At 40.9% G+C, this 21,654-nt stretch overlaps 2 protein-coding genes across 4 annotated transcripts in view; one reads left to right on the top strand and one right to left on the bottom strand.

Annotated features, from left to right (window-relative positions):
• The window catches only part of LOC124272744 (CRAL-TRIO domain-containing protein C3H8.02-like), a 39,271-nt gene extending 26,143 nt beyond the window's left edge, over positions 1-13,128 (bottom strand). Inside the window, exon 1 of one of the 3 annotated variants that reach the window (XM_046707947.1) lies at positions 13,030-13,128. The gene's annotated coding sequence lies outside the window, so the exon portion shown is untranslated. Of the gene's footprint in view, positions 1-7,049; positions 7,186-12,833; positions 13,007-13,029 lie in introns of those variants that run through there. The other 2 variants (XM_046707946.1, XM_046707948.1) reach the window with 2 other exon arrangements.
• Positions 13,129-13,348: 220 nt separating this feature from the next.
• The window catches only part of LOC124272743 (DNA-directed RNA polymerase I subunit RPA49-like), a 31,969-nt gene continuing 23,663 nt past the window's right edge, over positions 13,349-21,654 (top strand). Inside the window, exons 1-5 of the mRNA XM_046707945.1 lie at positions 13,349-13,525; positions 15,789-15,901; positions 17,579-17,649; positions 18,574-18,659; positions 19,483-19,535. Coding sequence (XP_046563901.1) covers positions 13,468-13,525; positions 15,789-15,901; positions 17,579-17,649; positions 18,574-18,659; positions 19,483-19,535 — 381 coding nt within the window. The 5' untranslated portion in view covers positions 13,349-13,467. The remainder of the gene's footprint in view (positions 13,526-15,788; positions 15,902-17,578; positions 17,650-18,573; positions 18,660-19,482; positions 19,536-21,654) is intronic.

Genomic DNA, 21,654 nt, shown 5'->3' with positions numbered 1-21,654 from the left:
AGAATACAGTAAGTGTTTTACTATGGCCAGTCCTTGATCTCTCCTCCACACGTGATACATATGATCAACACTGCCTCTGATCAGGCCTCCTTGTTACAGCACTGACATCACAATGTTCTGAACAATTTAAACTATTACAGTTGCCTTGGTTACACAAAATGTCCAATAAAGAACACTCCCTATTCCATCCCTGCTACACTTGACCTCTCCCCAGTGACAAATGCATGATGTGTGCTCAAACAGTGTTCCATAACACACCTGTAAAGTCCGGCACTATCAGAGTGAAGCAACATAAATGAATTATGACACTGTTACATCAGAAAGGATCATAAATTCAACAGAAATATTGATTTTCTGAAATATTGCTAAAGCCCCAAGGGGCAATGGTTCACTAACTACTTGATTGTCAGCTGTGGGATTTGGTCAGAATGAATGTTGAGATAATAAATACATATAAAACATGATGAGTGCAGCATTGAAAGACCTCGTTATTGTCATCCAGTTGGATTTCTAAACCAGCAAACTCAAACCAGAAGTTTCACAAAAGTTGAACAATATTTAGATTTTTGAAGACAACAAAGTCCTCTTGGGACTCACTTCCAAGTCCAGCAATTTGTTTGAGTGTTGAAACAAACCCAATCAATAACCTAAGGAAACTGAATTCATGGCAGGAAGACTTTTTGTCACAGAAGACCATCTACAAATAAAGATTCTATTCACAGAATCATCACAAGTTGTATTATCCTCGCAGCAATAGTTGCTTGTTGCTGACCCGCTGACCACCATCCTTGTTGCTGACACACTGACCACCATCCTTGTTGGTGACACGCTGACTACCATGCGTGTTGCTGACACACTGACCACCATGCGTGTTGTTGACACACTGACTACCGTGCTGGTTGCTGACACACTGAACACCATGCTTGTCGCTGACACACTAACCACCATCCTTGTTGCTGACACACTGACCACCATGCTTGTTGCTGACACACTGACCACCATCCTTGCTGCTGACACACTGAACACCATGCTTGTTGCTGACACACTGACCACCATCCTTGTTGCTGACACACTGACTACCACACCACTTGTTGCTGACACACTGACCACCACACCACTTGTTGCTGACACACTGACCACCATCCTTGTTGCTGACACACTGACCACCATCCTTGTTGCTGACACACTGACCACCATCCTTGTTGCTGACACACTGACCACCATGCTTGTTGCTGACACACTGACCACCATCCTTGTTGCTGACACACTGACCACCACACCACTTGTTACTGACACACTGAACACCATGCTTGTCGCTGACACACTGACTACCATCCTTGTTGCTGACACACTGACCACCACCATCCTTGCTGCTGACACACTGACCACCACACCACTTGTTGCTGACACACTGACCACCATGCTTGTTGCTGACACACTGACCACCACCATCCTTGTTGCTGACACACTGACTACCATGCTTGTCGCTGACACACTGACTACCATCCTTGTTGCTGACACACTGACCACCACCATCCTTGCTGCTGACACACTGACCACCACACCACTTGTTGCTGACACACTGACCACCATGCTTGTCGCTGACACACTGACTACCATCCTTGTTGCTGACACACTGACCACCACACCACTTGTTGCTGACACACTGACCACCACACCACTTGTTGCTGACACACTGACCACCATGCTTGTCGCTGACACACTGACTACCATCCTTGTTGCTGACACACTGACCACCACCATCCTTACTGCTGACACACTGACCACCACACCACTTGTTGCTGACACACTGACCACCATCCTTGTCGCTGACACACTAACCACCATCCTTGTTGCTGACACTGACCACCATGCTTGTTGCTGACACACTGACCACCATCCTTGTTGCTGACACACTGACCACTACACCACTTGTTGCTGACACACTGACCACCATGCTTGTCGCTGACACACTGACCACCATCCTTGTTGCTGACACACTGACCACCATGCTTGTTGCTGACACACTGACCACCATCCTTGTTGCTGACACACTGACTACCACACCACTTGTTGCTGACACACTGACCACCATCCTTGTTGCTGACACACTGACCACCACACCACTTGTTGCTGACACACTGACCACCACACTTGTTGCTGACACACTGACTACCACACTTGTTGCTGACACACTGACCACCACGCTTGTTGCTGACACACTGACTACCGTGCTTGTTGCTGACAAACTGACCACCATGCTTGTTGCTGACACACTGACCATCACACTTATGGCTGACACACTGACTACCATGCTTGTTGCTGACACACTGACCATTACACTTGTTGCTGACACACTGACCACCAGCTTGTTGCTGACACACTGACCACCACGCTTGTTGCTGACACACTGACCATTACACTTGTTCTGACACACTGACCACCATGCTTGTTGCTGATACACTGACTACCGTGCTTGTTGCAGACACACTGACCATCACACTTCTTGCTGACACACTGACCACCACGCTTGTTGCTGACACACTGACCAGGAACACAACTGACCCACTGAACGACTTTCCTGATTATTACATCAGCTGACATCACAGATGACAATAATGAGCGTCGTACATGACAATTATTACCTGGTTATAAGACCTGTATTGATCGGTCTCCCACAAAACAAATGACAGGGCATGCTTGTGTTTCACAATATAATTGTATCATTGGTCTTAGAAAGGTTTCTTTCCATCGTAAAACATTGCTTTCTGGATAAACAGAAGAAGATTGAGGTCAGTGTCTGTGATCAAAAAACATAAACTGCTGAAGAAAGTAATTGGATAAGTGTGATCTTGTTTTACTGAATATAAAATTTAAATAAGCAAATCTCACAAAGCAAATAATTTGAATAATCCATCAGTTTGATTCATATACTCATCTATCATCAGTTTTACAACCAGTTCTCAAACATTAATTATGAAACAAGTTTCTGAAACATATTTTAGGTGACAGTTTGGTCCTCAGCGTTACCATCGATATCTAACACATCAGTTCTTCATCTGACACAGATTGTGTAACTTACTTAAACAGACACAACAATATGGCACAGGAAATTGATTTCTTAAACTGATTCACTGCCTTAACAATATCAGTGTCTATCAGACTTATTGATTTCTTCAATCATCAGAATGAAATAGTTGCAGTAGATAATGAGGAGAAAACAATAAAAGATGTCATCCCTGCTACTAGTTGACCAAGTGAGCTATACAAGTAGGTCACACACAGAATATAGTGTTGGCCATTCACTGTTGCCTTGACCATCAGACTTATGGAATGGCAATGTGAAATCCAAGACACTACGGCCTAGCTGAGACACCGAGTACCCCATCAATATATCACTGAGAGGCTGTGTGGACAGGGTTGTTGAATAGACAACTTTACTGACCTGGGTCGATTATAATTTAAACAGAGTTTAGCCAAATTTCTTGCTTCAGTATCCTATGGAGTTAAATCTCTGTACCAAATACACGTGATTCATGTTTCTACAGTATGACAGGATAAAATGATAGCAATTAACTCAATAATGTATTCCAGCTTTAGAGTTATCATAGTATAAAATTAATTGTGACAACCATTTTCCAATACATCACTTATTCTGAAAGGCCAAATTACCCTGAGGCCTTGCCTTGCCATTTGTGGTTTATAATTCTGATGCTGGTGTCTCGCCAACCTTTTAACCCTGAAACAATACTTCTACACATTAGCAATTCACCATTTCCTGACCCGATGGGTGGAGGAAAGGGTTTACTTGGCTTCCTTGTCAACCCCTCCATATCTCCACCGGTAGTTAGATAATGGTGGTTTGTGAAGATTGGAAAACATAGGGTTCACGCCATTCAAATGTCATGAAGAACCACAGCAGAGTCTATCAGAAGTGCCCCTGAAGGCTGCAGACTTTGCACTACAGACTGGCAACAGTAGGGCGCTTATCTCGTCAAGTTCTTGACGACTATCAACAAAAGTCAACAAGAAGACCAAGTCCCTTGTCTCAAGACTTCCCAGCAACTGATGAAAGAATTTCTGTAGCAACAATTCAGAGACCTTGTTTCACTCTTATGCAAAGTAGACATGGCAGGAGGGAATTCGAGGTTGCCATGAGAAAATAACGAGATAGTGACAAGATGACAGGATGACGACATGGCAAGATGACATGATGATGACATGGCAAGATGACAAGATGATGGCATGACAACATGATGACATTGCAAGATGATGACATGGCAAGATGATGACAACATGATGATGACATGGCAAGATGACTACATGATGACAACATGGCAAGATGATGACATGATGACATGGCAAGATGATGACATGATGACGACATGGCAAGATGAAGACATGATGACGACATGACAAGGTGACTCCACACAAGATGATGAAGGGAGTCAGTTGGAGTGTTGTGAGCTAGAGACAAGTTGCACAAAGAACCCATGTTGTTTATTTATATAAACACTCTTCCAGTGAGGGGTGAAGACCTGTACACTGATACAGCATCTCTAGTGTGACTGTCACACTCATCTCAGGGGGACCTGCACCGCTGACTACACTAAGTGTCTGAATATATATAATTCTGACAGTAACATTTAAATTTGAAAGGATCCCCAGTGAGATGGGAAACTGAGAACCTGAGGAAATCTAGATTTGCTTCATTTAAGGTTTTTTCATTGCAGGGAGGGCTAGGCTGTAGGGAAAATAATGTGGTTCAGGGACTGTGACACAGACTACTGAATGGGCAACTATGGCCGGCTATGATTGATACGCAAGAGGAAAGAGTCTACACTGACCTTTCTTCTTTAACATGACCCTTTGACATTTAAGAATTGTCTTCAATATTTTTGCATTTATGGATGCATGAAAGTAAACAAAGGTCTGAAAGCTCAGAGTAAATAACTTACTCGGACAATTTCCAGTTAGAAATTAAACAAGTCTGAAGATACCTTAGTTATGCCAAGGATTTGTTTGCAGCACGTCATGAGATCTTCCTAGTGCCTATTGTTATAATGGATGTCATGGTTTTGTACAGGTTGCTTGGTCGGTTGGTTGGTCGCTGTACTCAGCAATATTCCAGCTACACAACGGCATCGATCTACACAACTGGGATACGATGACATGAGGACCACCCAAGCGAGTCAGACCATCAGATCTCGTTGGTCACCTCTTACAAGCATGGGTTGCTGAAGACCAATTCTAACCCGGACCTTCACGGGCAACAAGTATTTCACTGATAGCATGACCAGCCATGAGGAAAAGGTTGTAATGTTTGTTCAAGCTGAAGGCCAAGCAGTGTAAAATACCCAGTGAAGCATAGCAGAGAACATGTGGCTATTACCGGAATCCTGTGGGAAGTTCCTCCAACTACACATGTAGAGACATTTATGTTTGTGTTTCTTCAGGAATGCCATTATTTTCAGAAAAGGTTTATGACTCACTTAATATTTCCTAGGAGCGTTTGTTTTTATGTCTGTTTAGCCAGGTTGGTTCGAGAATGTAGATCAACAGAGAGTCATGCAACTTTCACGTTACATTCTCACATAGCAGTTGAAATGAAACCGAAATTCAAACTGACACAGATAAATAGTCCAGTACGGGATGAGCAGTCAGTGTCACGACAGTCATCACTTGTTGGTAACGACTCGTTGCGTGATGCTCGGCTGCCTAGAACAGCAGGGACCTGGTGACACTATAGAGAGCTCTGTGAGTAGGCTGAAATCACACAGATCGATGCTCATGCTGTTGATCACTGGATTGTCTGGTCCAGACTCGATTATTTACAGACCGCCACCGTAGCTGGAATAATGCTGAGTGTGGCATAAAACTAAACTCACTCACTCACTGAAATCAGAACTAACATACACTGCAGCTGTGGATTATAGCAACATAGAGATGAGACAAGTCCAAACTGACTACCTGGGTACCCATCTCCTGTTAGATACACACATAAAGCAATGAGATCATCTTCTGGTCATTAACTGCACTGAAGGTTTATCTTTAGTTAGACATGCAATTTGGAAGGAACGCAAACATTAGTGACCACAGATTGAGTGTTGTAAGTAAGCCCTGGTTTGTGTGACCCAGTCCTAGGTAGTGCTATCTAGGATCACCGGTCTATAGTGAGTGAGTTAGTGAGTTAGGTTTTATGCTGCTTTTAGCAATATTCCAACAATATCACGATGGGGGACACCAGAAATGGGCTTCACACATTGTACCCCATGGGGAATTGAACCCAGGTCTTTGGCGTGACAAGCAAACACTTTAACCAGTAGGCTACCTCACCGCCCCACCTGTCTATAGACTGCAGGGCTAAGTCCTCCCATCTATTCTTCGGCTATCCATCCCTCTATCTGTGTGCCAGGTTTTATAGTTGCCCAACCAGGATTCAGTTTATGATGGACACCCAAACAGTTTAAAGACCCGAGACCGACCAGTCCTTAATCTATTTCCAATAAATTATTAAGCGGTTGATGGTCTCCTCTCTGGGTTGATGTTCGATCAACTAGACGATGGGGGTCATGTATAGCAGAAATAGAAACTACAGCAAAATACCTGATAATCATTTAATATATAACCAAATATACCCAAAGAACAACGCCACATCAAACACAGACTGCACTACAAACACTGCAGCATGTTACAAGGTGACACTTGCATGTTTCATCGTGTTCCTATTGAACCATAAAGGCAGCAATTACACCAACCCATGCAGTATCTCCAATATCAGGTCACACTCCTTCACAATCAAAGTTCACCTGTATCAAATGAACATTAATGAATCAATGAATGATAAAAATACTAGTATATGTTTGACAACACATTTTCAAACAATTAAACAACAACCAGATGGCCATCGATCAATATTCCAGTTTCTGGGCCAAGTTGCCAGCCTCCAGTTACTGCCATACTGTAGAAACATTGGAATTACTGGTGCATTATTCCCAGATGGCACCGAGATGGTTATTTGTCACACTGAGCACACACACTCCACCTACCTGGCAGACTCTCCCCCAACATTGCTGATACACCAGAACACAGCTAACTGAATAGATCTGTGGGAGACGGTTTCCACAGTCTCGCTAAACCAATATCCTTCTCACGCACACACCAATAACGTAACGGCTTTCACCACTAACATGAAAATGATTGAATACTCCAGGCAGCGCTGGGAATAACACCGACAAATGTCCTACATAACATAAACTGTGTATCTCACGTCAGCTGACAATGCTATATACTGTGTATCTCATACCAACTGACAATGCTATAAACTGTATCTCACATCAACTGACAATGCTATATACTGTGTATCTCATACCAACTGACAATGCTATAAACTGTATCTCACGTCAGCTGACAATGCTATAAACTGTGTATCTCACGTCAGCTGACAATGCTATATACTGTGTATCTCACGTCAGCTGACAATGCTATATACTGTGTATCTCACGTCAGCTGACAATGCTATATACTGTGTATCTCACGTCAGCTGACAATGCTATATACTGTGTATCTCACGTCAGCTGACAATGCTATATACTGTGTATCTCACGTCAGCTGACAATGCTATAAATTATATATCTCATGTCAGCTGACAATGCTATATACTGTGTATCTCATACCAACTGACAATGCTATAAACTGTATCTCACATCAGCTGACAATGCTATAAACTGTATCTCACATCAGCTTACAATGCTATATACTGTGTATCTCACGTCAGCTGACATTGCTATATACTGAGCATGTCAAATCAGACGACAATGCTAAAAATACTGTGTATCTCACATCAACTGACAATGCTATAAACTGTGTATCTTGTTAACTGACATGCTATAAACTGTGTATCTCACATCAACTGACAATGCTATAAATTGTGCATCTCACATCAACTGACAATGCTATAAACTGTGTATCTCGTTAACTGACAATGCTATAAACTGTGTATCTCACATCAACTGACAATGCTATAAACTGTGTATCTCACATCAACTGACAATGCTATAAACTGTGTATCTCGTTAACTGACAATGCTATAAACTGTGTATCTCACATCAACTGACAATGCTATAAACTGTGTATTTCACATCAACTGACAATGCTATAAACTGTGTATCTCACATTAACTGACAATGTTATAAACTGTGTATCTCACATCTGCTGACAATGCTATAAACTGTGTATCTCACATCAACTGACAATGCTATAAACTGTGTATCTCACATCAACTGACAATGCTATAAACTGTGTATCTCACATCAACTGACAATGCTATAAACTGTGCTTCTCACATCAACTGACAATGCTAAAACATTGTGTATCTAACATCAGCTGACAATGATATAAATACATCCCATAGAACAGAGGAACACTACAGAGGTATAACACTTTGTAAATCAGAGCTGATCAAACACACAATCAATACCAGCACCGACTCCCTCCCACGATACACTTCCTGCCCGAGTTCAGCATTACACAGGTCAATATGGGGCTGTCCGGTGTGCCCACACACATCATCAAGGGACATGATCAGAGATGGAAATATCATGGAATGAGAGTAAAGTTGACATATGTAGATCAGGTACAAAATCTAAGTGGCTTTGTGGTACACAGCATTATATCGCCTGGCAACAAACGAAGCAGGTGAGTCGTGGCTGAGGACTGCAACAATTGATGGCATACTGCAATAGAAGCCCAGTACGATGGGTGTGCTCAGTGATACATGATAACTTGTTATAAATATCTTACTGACACAAGTCATTTCCTGAAATAATATGTCTGTGTGACACTGAAAGAAATGTAAATCTATAGCTGAACAATGAATATTTCTCTATAAACAATGAAATTACCACATTTAAATATTCATATGAAAAGCAACTTATAGATATTAGGATTCCCTCAAATATAATGTATCAGGAGTTTTGCCTGAAATATTGAATGAAGTTAAAAAATCAATGAAAGAAAAAAACATGTCCTTCCAGATTTCCACCTATCTGTGACAAGACCAGTGCACCAGTGTGACCATGCTGCCTATACCCTCTCATCACACGCATACACATGGCAGGTAGGGCAACACAGACAGATGTCCATCACACATACACACATGGCAGGTTGGGCCACACAGACAGATGTCCATCACACATACACACATGGCAGGTCGAGACACACAGACAGATGTCCATCACACACATACACATTGTCAGGTAGGGCCACACAGACAGATGTCCATCACACACATACACATGGCAGGTTGGGCCACACAGACAGATGTCCATCACACATACACACATGGCAGGTGTCCATCACACACATACACACACAGACAGATTTCCATCACACACATACACATTGACACAGATGTCCATCACACACATACACACATGGCAGGTAGGGCCACACAGACAGATGTCCATCACACATACACTACACATTGCAGGTAGGGCAACACAGACAGATGTCCATCACACATACACACATGGCAGGTCAGGCCACACAGACAGATGTCCATCACACACATACACAAGGCAGGTTGGAGCCACACAGACAGATGTCCATCACACACACACACATGGCACACACAGACAGATGTCCATCACACACACACACATGGCAGGTCAGGTGGCAGGTTGGGCCACACAGACAGATGTCCATCACACACATACACATTGCAGGTAGGCCACACAGACAGATGTCCATCACAGGCAGGTTGGGCACAGACAGATGTCCATCACACATACACACATGGCAGGTCAGGCCACACAGACAGATGTCCATCACACACATACACAAGGCAGGTCGAGCCACACAGACAGATGTACATCACACACACACATGGCAGGTCGGGCCACACAGACAGATGTCCATCACACACACACATGGCAGGTCAGGCCACACATACAGATGTCCATCACAAACATACACATGGCAGGTTGGGCCACACAGACAGATGTCCATCACACACACACATGGCAGGTCGGGCCACACAGACAGATGTGTAATACCACACTCCGTAGTCAGTACTAGACCAGCTATATGGCACAGTCTGGAAATAATCAAGAATGAACCAGAAAACACAATGACTGATATGAGTTGTGTTTTGGAGTTGTCATAAAAACAAGACTCCCCATCAATGTTGAAGTACTGACAAACAAACCTGCATGTACAGAATTCCCTGCATGGCTACACTGACACTAGATCAACAATATGGTGAATAGACACATGACCAACAATATGCCGAACAGAGAGCTCATTTCACATTCAACAACACGCTACTATAATTTACCAATAACTGCTAACAACACATCACATTGTCCAGTGCTTTAGATTACCCATGAGAAAATATAATGACAAACTTGGTCCCCTTTGTTGAAACCTGTAATATCTAATCTGGCCACTCAGACCCTCACTTCTGACTAGACTCACATCCTCCAATCTGGACAATCAGACCCTCACTTCTGGCAACTTAAGTACACTTTGAAATAGAAAAAAACTGATTTTTTGCATTTATATCTACAATTTATGTAGTTAATATGTAAAAGTGTGAAATATCTGTTAAACTAAGTTCGGCCAAACCACAGTCTCAGTGGTAGGGAGATAGGAAACGTAGAAAAAGGACTTTACTGAGGAGAGATTAGTGCAGAAATGAGCAATGCGGTATTTTTCTAAGTCCAAAGAGACTTATTTGGAACAGACCATGACTTTGTGCAAATTAGTGAGCGATGATACTGTATTGCAAAGGACACTTTTTAAATACCCATTTCAAAATAAACTTATCGTTATCATAAACGATAGCTGATGTAAACAATAATAACTTTAATACAGAAACTATTAAGGATGTAGCTACCATGGAGTCTCACTATCACTATAAATAGAAACAGGTAGGAGGGTCGTCTCAACAGTGTGTCAGGACGGGTGTCACAGACGGTTGTCGGGGTCGGGATGGGTAATACTAATAGAGATATCAGCTGAGATAAAATAATCCTTTCGGGGAAATAGATTGGGGAAGCAAACGGCATGTCATAACAAGTTACAAATGCTATCGAGTCCTGTCGATCATCGGGTGGTCATGCCACCTATATATTTTGAGACATTTAATACAAAGGCTGATTTAGGCTTTTCTATGGGTATCATACTCTTTTACATATCTCCACATAAACTTTGTGAAAGAAAGACACATAAGGTGTCAATCAATAGATGAGACATATTCCACACACATGAGAAAGCATAAAATATCTTTGAGATTACCCCTTGTGCCAGTAGGCAGCACACGCATTTCATGCCAGGTGAGTCGACGGTCCGTCGTCATACCTGGCTGAGCGAACTAATTGTCATCTATAGTCTGATGTATTGTTTTCAACAGCCGTTGGAAATATTTTCTAAGTTTTGCCCAATTTTAGGAGTAAACATGCTTTTCTGGATATCCTATTATGCATACCACTGAATGCCCAGTTAGGCCAATGTGTGTTATTTCAACATTTGCTATTTGCATACGTAAATTTTAGGGACACACAGAAACAGCCTAAAACCAGGTTTTTATCTATTTCCGACAGTACTTTAGACTCACATCCTCGAATCTAGACAATCAGACAATCAATTTCGACAACTAGACTCACATCCCTCAAATCTGGCCACTCAGACCCTCACTTCTGACAATTAGACTCACATCCTCAAATCTGGCCACTCAGACCCTCACTTCTGACAACTAGACTCACATCCCTCTAATCTGGCCACTCAGACCCTCACTTCTGACAACTAGACTCACATCCCTCTAATCTGGCCACTCAGACCATCATTTCTGACAATTAGACTCACATCCTCAAATCTGGCCACTCAGACCCTCACTTCTGACAACTAGACTCACATCCCTCTAATCTAGACAATCAGACAATCAATTTTGACAACTAGACTCACATCCCCTCAAATCTCAGACCCTCACTCAGACCTAGACTCACTCCCTCTAATCTGGACAACTAGACAATCACATCCCTCTAATCTGGCCACTCAGACCCTCACTTCTGACAATTAGACTCACATCCCTCAAATCTGGCCACTCAGACCCTCACTTCTGACAATTAGACTCACATCCCTCAAATCTGGCCACTCAGACCCTCACTTCTGACAACTAGACTCACATCCCTCAAATTATCTAGACCCTCACTTCTGACAACTAGACACATTTTGACAACTGCCACTCAGACCCTCACTCTGACAAATAGACTCACATCCCTCTTATCTAGACAATCCGACAATCAATTTTGACAACTGCTCTGACATCCTCGAAACTGGACACTCAGATCCCAACTTCGGACAACTGGACTCACATGCATTGGATCTGGCCGCTCAGATCCCATCTTTGGACAAATGGACTCATCCCCCTAATCTGGCCACTCAGACCTTCATTCCATACTTTGTTCTGATGATTCAAACATGAAAAAGAGCACCATTCGGAGGTTAAGTAAATCTTTATCAGTATTGCAGTTAAGAAAATCCATACTGCCATTTTGCACTAATTATGTCATACATGTGACATGTTTTACATTGGTTTTCCTTATTTTTAAATACATTAAGATCAGACAACTGTCTTATCACAGTCATCAATACCTGTAAACAGAAATATGATATGGATAAATAATGTATGACTTTGCATCCTGACATGATCACTAATACACTATGACAGCACCAGGCAACGTAAAGTCAAATACTATGTGTCATATATGCAGTCTAATACTAGATATAACTCCCCTGCTTCTGTCACAGTTTTCCAACCCTTTCCCATTTACCTTCAAAACGAGTGCACTTTCACACCAAGTGTAGTTCACATTAATAGGAACAGTAGTTAACACTGGTTAAGCGGCTATACGTGCTCCGAGCGCCGCTTCAATCGTCCATATGGGTATGCATAGTTATGTTTACACCATACATTCCTGTCAGATACCTCGCAAAAGGCGATGTGTCATTTCTGATAGCTAAGCTTACCTCACGACAACAGCTGCTGATGGTTTCCAGCACCTGGTAAAAGTCAATATGCTACGCACAGCCTGCGTATCGATCTCTCGCGCACCTGTCAAACGTTAGTCATTGAGAGTTATCTCCTCTTTATTTACGATAGGGGGCAGAGAAGTATTTCCGTTTATATTCGTAATGTCCTAAAAGTATACTAAAATATTTTTTCTCATCGAATGAATATATTTTGCCACCTAAGCATGTATTCTACATTGACATAAGCATAATTAAATGTAATTAGTTCAGATATGTAAAATTAAAATATATTTTATAAAGTTACCAGAACATATATAGTGAACATCGTGCTGAATGTTTTGGTTCTAACGCACGTGTGGTTCGGTAGTCAACGTGCAATCGCTGGCCAATTTACTGTTATATTTCTGTGCCAGATTAATTTGTAAGAGACTCGTCATGGAAGTTAAACTGGTACGGCCTAAAGATGGAAAACCTTCAAAGAAAATCATAGCTGGTAAGTGAGTGTAGAAATGGTCCGAGCACCGCCCCAGGGTCAGGGGCTGTCAGTCTCTGATCACTGTCAACAGACACTTAACCGCCAAAAAACCGGAAATAGTGTGTATTTTCTCGTTCGTGAAGACAAAATATAAAACTAGTTAACATAGCAAGTACTTGGTGACGTAACCCTCTCTCGTGTATACTCTCCAACACCTTGGTGGATCTAAATTGCTGTTAGGTTTGTTTGTTGTTTAACTATAGCCATATGAAGGCTACATGAGTCAGTGAATGAATTTTGTTGTCTTGAAAGATAAAAGAAATGTTGGGAAAAAGAGCAGGTCACAAATTTTTCGACATTTCTTTTTGTGTATGCTCCCTTGCATCAATTAGAAGATAGAGCTACTTTGTTTTCAATTTTGCGGTCCTTTATCATTGATTTAAGACCGCTTAATGTTTAATTTGAAACCTCACGCTAACGCATTCAGTTTTAAAATTACATTTAGCGGTCTTAAATCAACAATTAAGGACCGCAAAATTGAAAACAGAGTAGCTTTATCTTCATTCTAGCTTGACAGATAAGCATTTTAGGCGGGAAGGGGCCTTTTCCCTGGAAATTGTTTGGAAATCGTTGAGGGACAGGTTGTGTAATGAACAAAATAAGACATTTTCAACAACATGAATGCTATATTTCAGATACCAGTATGCTTGTGTTTGTAACAAGTAGGATAGATCAATAAAACAAATACAGTTTATACTGTGAGCAAGTACAATTATTTGATTTTTTTCAAGCAAATTATTGATCTCCCCTACAGTATGACAATCGACTCACCCCAATTCAAGCCGTGAACTCGCTAAGTTTAGTCAGCGTTAACTTTATTCATGGTAATAATTGTTGATAACCACCCTACTATTCTCAATTTGGGAAAGACCTGACATGCCACGTTATATGTGGGATACATGGACAGTGGAAGTGGAAGGACTGGGCATTACGGCCGGGACGGAAGTGGTCAGGTTAGGACAAGTGGGCCGACGTGTTTTGTCGACGTCATGCCCGCTAGATCTAGACCCGGTTGGAATACTGCCGCTTAAATTGGGCTGCTAACAAAATTTTCCAACTTCATAGTTTCTTCACTGGGATTAGGGTCAAGAGATTCTTCTTCAAACCATTCGCTTTTTACTTCAAAACAAAAACTGCTGCTGAGGTAGAAATCGCCGAAGTCCAACATGTTAGTTTACAAATAAAAGGGTCAACGTGTTCATTGTATTCATACTCAGTGAATCAGTCACTTTATGTAGCGGTCTTAAACTGCCATTTAAGAATGGTTTTGATGAGCTCTTAGCCAATCAGAATCGAGTATCACACAAAGTCGTGCTAAAATATCGATTCTAATGTCCCAGGTGTGCCCTTAAATGTAATGATCCCCAAAGCAAAACGTTCTGACGTTTGCCAGCTGTCCGACTGAGTTGCCTTGACTGGCTTGAGTAACAGTCTTCGCCACCCATTTGCCACACAGAAATATGGTTGTCAGTCCCAGTTTCCATCTTAGATTCATCACAAACCGTTATCTTGTCCCAGAATCTGATAATTTGCTTTCTCAGTTAGTTCAACACTACAAAAGTCTATTTTGTTCTAATGACCTCTTAGTTCAAATATATTAGTGACTAACGCTCCTGTGATATATCCTTCTTGAGTTAATTCCCACGGAACAGTTCGAATGGAAACAGTCAGTGGAAAATGTGTTAATATTGTTTATAATTTCTACAAGCAATGATTTTCTGTTGATTTTTGACACTTCAAAATGAACACCCCTCTGTCACATTTGCACAAAAACCTTGCTTTACCCGTTCGTGGCTTATTTTCCAAACTTTCTCTCAGACTTCAATGAATCACACCGTGCACTTTACTCTCAAGTAAATCTAGCTGTTGTCTTTTTTCTCTGCAAGGTTTGCCATTCAAGTGCAAGTTTATGGTAACAAGAGGACAAATAATTATCTCCTGTATTTATCTCTACTCCCCTAATGTCCCCTGTTCAATTCCTACTCTATTTCTCCATTTAACCATGTTAACCATCGCCACAACTATCAATCTCATCTAATAATCCTTTTAGAAAAACAAAATAATAATGAAAGATCTTGAATCAAGACATATACATGATATTAACAACTTTTACTTTATCAGGGTAGTCTAGCAGACAGAGCGTTTCACAATAGTAATCATGGTAACCACATCATAGATTTAATGGCATGTTTATAATTGAAGTTAAATTGTTGTTTGGCAGCCAAGTTTGAGCATGGCCAGCTTAAGAAGGGAATGTTTAAGAAGCTTCACTACAACTACAGAGAGATGGCAGAGAAAGACTCCCAGTCAAGGGAGGATACACAGAAGATCTTGGTGAGACTTTGGCCCAGATGTAGCCGTCATTTTGATGTACATACATACGTAACGTACGTACGTACGTCTATACGTACATACATACATACACACATACATACATACATACATACATACATACATACATACATACATACATACATACATACATACATACATACATACATACATACATACATACATACATACATACATACATACATACATACATACATACATACATACATACATACATACATACATACATACATACATACATACATACATACATACATACATACATACATACATACATACATACATATATACCTACATACAGACATACATACATACATACATATATACCTACATACATACATATACATACATACATACATACATACATACATACATACATACATACATACATACATACATACATACACCATGTATTGAGATATAAACGTACACACCATGTATTGAGATATAAACGTACACACCATGTATTGAGATATAAACGCATTACACACCATGTATTGAGATATAAACGTACACACCATGTATTGAGATATAAACGTACACACCATGTATTGAGATATAAACGTACACACCATGTATTGAGATATAAACGTACACACCATGTATTGAGATATAAACGTACACACCATGTATTGAGATATAAACGTACACACCATGTATTGAGATATAAACGTACAACACCATGTATTGAGATATAAACGCATTACACACCATGTATTGAGATATAAACGCATACACACCATGTATTGAGATATAAAACGTATTACACCATGTATTGAGATATAAACACACCATGTATTGAGATATAAACGCATACACACCATGTATTGAGATATAAACGTATTACACCATGTATTGAGATATAAACGCATTACACCATGTATTGAGATATAAACGCATACACACCATGTATTGAGATATAAACGCATGTATTGAGATATAAACGCATACACACCATGTATTGAGATATAAACGTAACCATGTATTGAGATATAAACGCATTACACACCATGTATTGAGATATAAACGCATTGACACACCATGTATTGAGATATAAACGCATACACACCATGTATTGAGATATAAACGCATTACATGTATTGTGTATTGAGATATAAACGTACACACCATGTATTGAGATATAAACGTACACACCATGTATTGAGATATAAACGTACACACCATGTATTGAGATATAAACGTACACACCATGTATTGAGATATAAACGTACACACCATGTATTGAGATATAAACGTACACACCATGTATTGAGATATAAACGTACACACCATGTATTGAGATATAAACGTACACACCATGTATTGAGATATAAACGTACACACCATGTATTGAGATATAAACGTACACACCATGTATTGAGATATAAACGTACACACCATGTATTGAGATATAAACGTACACACCATGTATTGAGATATAAACGTACACACCATTGTGCACACTGTTTCCACATTTATAGCTCCTCTGAAACATTGAAGTCAAGTTTTATAATAGATATGTTGACATTGATAACTTCTACAGACTGTAGACAGCAGTGCAGAGTCTGTGACATCATTCTCATTCAACACAATAATGTCCTACCCATTCCTTGATCAGCCAGAACCTGATGCCCCTTGTTGTTTCCTATTGTTTGACAGACAATACCGGCCAAGAATAAGCTGTCCTATGTAGGTCATAGCAACAGTGAGACTGATCATTCGGCTTCAAAGTGAGTAGCAACAGAGTAGCACAGTAATTTCGCTTCATGCAAAGGGAGATAACTGGTAACACAGTGGAACTGTAAACCATGTTTATGCTAAAGATCTTGTTTATCCTTTTGTCCGGTTTCAAATATTATCATGGATTTTTTGTAATATTCTCACACATTGAGTACAGAGACTGTGTAGACAGTATTTTGAGTGTGAGACATGTAGTGGTGCCTTATTGGGAGCCGCTTGTGGTGTTTAGAGCATTATCAAGATTGCAATGTATGGGCAGAGAATGGATTAGCTAATTAGCTATTACTTTTCTGATGGTGATACATGTACATTTATATTAAAACTGGAAAATCTGCAACCATAATTCAGATATCTAAATACTTTCCACTGGAACATTCATGGTACTTGTTTGTTGACGGTTAACAGCAGCTGCTAATTGTTGCGCAGGACTTTAACAGATGTTATTTTCGATGTTTTTCACTGGTTTTAATGAATAAGTCTGACAGGTTCCTGCATATGCTAACAAATCTGACCATGTCTAGTATTTCTGACACCAGTAGTGTGTGCCTACCACATATTCTGACACCAGTAGTGTGTGCCCACCACATATTTCTGACACCAGTAGTGTGTGCCTACCACATATTTCTGACACCAGTAGTGTGCCTACAATATATTTCTGACACAAGTAGTGTGTGCCTACCACATATTTCTGACACCAGTAGTGTGTGCCTGCTATATATTTCTGACACAAGTAGTGTGTGCCTACCACATATTTCTGACACCAGTAGTGTGTGCCTACAATATATTTCTGACACCAGTAGTGTGCCTACAATATATTTCTGACACCAGTAGTGTCTGCCTACAATATATTTCTGACACCAGTAGTGTGTGCCTACAATATATTTGTGATAGTTTGGCCTACATTTCACTTCCAGGTACTACTGTGGATGTTTGGACACAAGAACTGGGAAGATGACAATCCATGACCTAGAACTGTTTCATATGAAGCCAACATTTGAAGGTTAGCATGGCTCTGTAGACCTGCATAGATGGGAGTAATTAGAGTAGTTCCATTGTAGTGTCAGAACAATGAGCCAACCTTCCATTTTGGTCATTTTAAACAATTTGTGTTCAAAAGATGTTTTCTGACTCCCTGTTAGTTCTCAAGGCGACTCTGTAAGAGCCGTTGAACTGAGATTCTTGAGGTTGTTTGTCATCCATCTTTGTTTAAAACATCACAGATCATATATTTGCTGACAGATCTGAACAATTAGTTTTAAATTGTTTCTATTAATATTCATTTTCAGTGTGCTTTGTTGAATGAGCAGAAATTTCATTTCAACATTTTTCTCATTAAATCTTTTCAAGATGATCTATGAATATAGGTAGAAGGTTATCATATGTATACAATACATTCAAACCTCACATATCAGGACACTTAATGTTCTTAAATATTGTCTGTTAAGTAAATTTCTGTACATATTAGCCCCTGTCAGAGTAACCTCCCCTACACAAATCATACCGAGGCTAGAAATCCTTCTACAGTAAACTATGTTTGTAACGAACACACCTATAACAAACTGACAGATGTAAACTGGCATGTCCCTTCTTTCCACTGCTATCAATTGCTTTTGAATGAGTATAACCGACTATAGTTATAACAAAATAAAATAACTAACAATAAACCAGATTTCTGGATAAATGAAACATCAATTTTATGTCATGTAAAAACTGTCCTTAAGATGAAGTTTCCACATATATTGGGTCTGTTTAAGTTGGGTAGCATTGTAATGTAGGTAAGTTTTGTATTTCACAACTGCTACTGAGCTTTTTACTGTCCACAGATAGCGAGAAAGAAGAGCTTGTGTTTGAAAACTCTCTCTCATTTGTCCAGCAGGTGAGTTTATGGAATCCAGGACAAAATACCCCCTACTTATCTTTAGCTTTGGATTAAAGGTTCTGCTGATCTTTGATCAAAACGTAATCCCCTTTGATGTTTCATTGATGATTAATTGGCTGAGCAGGGACTGATTGGTTTAAGTACCTCAATCCTTTAATCATGGTTTGAATAAATGTATGCTCATTGGCATTGTATAAATATGTCAAGTAAAATTATATGTGCAATGAATGATGTGAAAAATGTGCTCAAAATATGTGCTATGTGCTCTTTGACCTTGTTGAATGTTGAAATATTGACAAATAAATAAATAAATAGATATCTAAACTTTTAAGTGTATTTCCTTGGGGGGGGGGATTTTTGTCCGGTTCCCAGGTTTAAGTCAATCATGTCTGTAGTAAAGAGATTTTTCCAGATTATATAGCAGTCTGTGGCTGAGAAGTTAACTTTAGTATGTTCATCATGTTGTTTGAGGCCTGACAATATTGCTTCTCTAAACATGTTAAAGAACATCCATCTTTTTCTGATAACTATAGTTCATCTGTCATAGCAATACTGGATTAAACATCATATTTTTCCTTATCCTGACTCATGCTTATTGCTTGTCTCCTTCCTCTTGCGAACGTTAGTGGAACACTTGTATCTCCTGTTTGTAGCTTCCTACAATAAAAACAGACGTAAGATCACTACTCACCATGAGTTATCTGTCTGGCCGTTTGGGCGGGAAAAAGAGGCGCCACCGCTCCCACATGCTTCACTCTCTCCTTCTTCGCTCTAGTGGACGGTTGAGAGAGCGCCTGTGTCTTCTATTCGGCACTATATCCTTTTTTTTCTTAGTTATTACCCTATACATTACCTTTCTAGGGGTTTAGGGAGTATCCTTCAATAATATGATTTGAAATTTATTCGTATTTTTCACTGTTTATTCACGGGTTTGTCTGTGTTTGTTCAGTTGTTAACATTTCATGAAAACCTGTTTTCGTTGTAGGTTTCGATTCTCTGCTGCAGACCCGCATTCATTGTGCCCTTGCTGCACAACACCATGCACTTCCAGCTCTCGCTGCAACCTTTGTCAGCATTTAACCAATATTGAATTTAATAAATATATTTTCCGTGTACTTAGGCGTGCTAAAGACAAATCCAGGCGACTTTGTCAAGTCATGGATAAGCCGGCTGAGTCCCTCACGTGTCAACTGCTGTCAGACGACCCTCTTCCTTCCAGTGATCCGCCGGAGATGTCCTCGGAGGATGGGCGTGGGACGTTGTCCGCCACTTTGAAGAATAGGGCTGCCACTTCCGACATCCCTTCCTCGCAGAGGAAGAAGAAGAAGCCATCCTCTACGTAGACACGGCCACACACTCCTAAGATGGCGAGCAGATCCACAGGGACGTCGGCGCAGATGACTAGGACTTTCTTGGCCGAGATTGTCCCGAGGTTGTCCCGGAGATACATCGCCCCAAGAAGAAGCAGGCCTCAGCAACGTTAACATCAGCGCAGTTATCTACGCAGTCCAAGGTATCTACACTGACGGCAGATGAGAGATCTCTGGACTAGATCACTACCAACACACAGAGGGCAGCTCATCTATCACTGCAGACATTCAACCCCGGGGCCTTCATGCAGCAGTTTTCGCAGCAGATAATGGAGATGATGGAGAGACGCTTCGTGCAGGAAAGAGATCGACACCCAGTCCTGGACACCACCCACAGAGAGGACCTGGACCTGCACACAGGACCCACCGCCGACGACACATCGGAGGGGCCTTCCATTGACGACGCAGATGAACAGCCTTCGCGAAGGCATCCGCAAAGGTCTTCGGAGACAACCTCAAGGACGTCAACATCTTCGCCGAGGCATTCACGAACCAAGACACGCTCGCCTCCACGCAGGTCTCCACGCAGATCGCCCTACAAACGCAGCTCTACAGGCTCATCTCCACGCAGGTCTCCGCGCAGGTCTCCAAACAGATCCCCAGCTGAGGATGATCAACGATCCCAGGTCAGCGCCCCTGAAGCAGAGGATGATGGCAGTATTATCTTCTCGGACGCAGAGATAAGGTATTGGATGGCCAACGGACTGGACGGACCATCTATCATCCATCTCAGCAGAGTTGACGTT

The sequence above is a fragment of the Haliotis rubra genome, unplaced genomic scaffold, assembly GCF_003918875.1.
Source record: "Haliotis rubra isolate DU_JTF1 unplaced genomic scaffold, ASM391887v1 Scf172, whole genome shotgun sequence".
NCBI lineage: Eukaryota > Metazoa > Mollusca > Gastropoda > Lepetellida > Haliotidae > Haliotis > Haliotis rubra.
The sequence above is the reverse complement of the archived record's forward strand: the minus strand, read 5'-3'. Positions and strand labels throughout refer to the sequence as shown.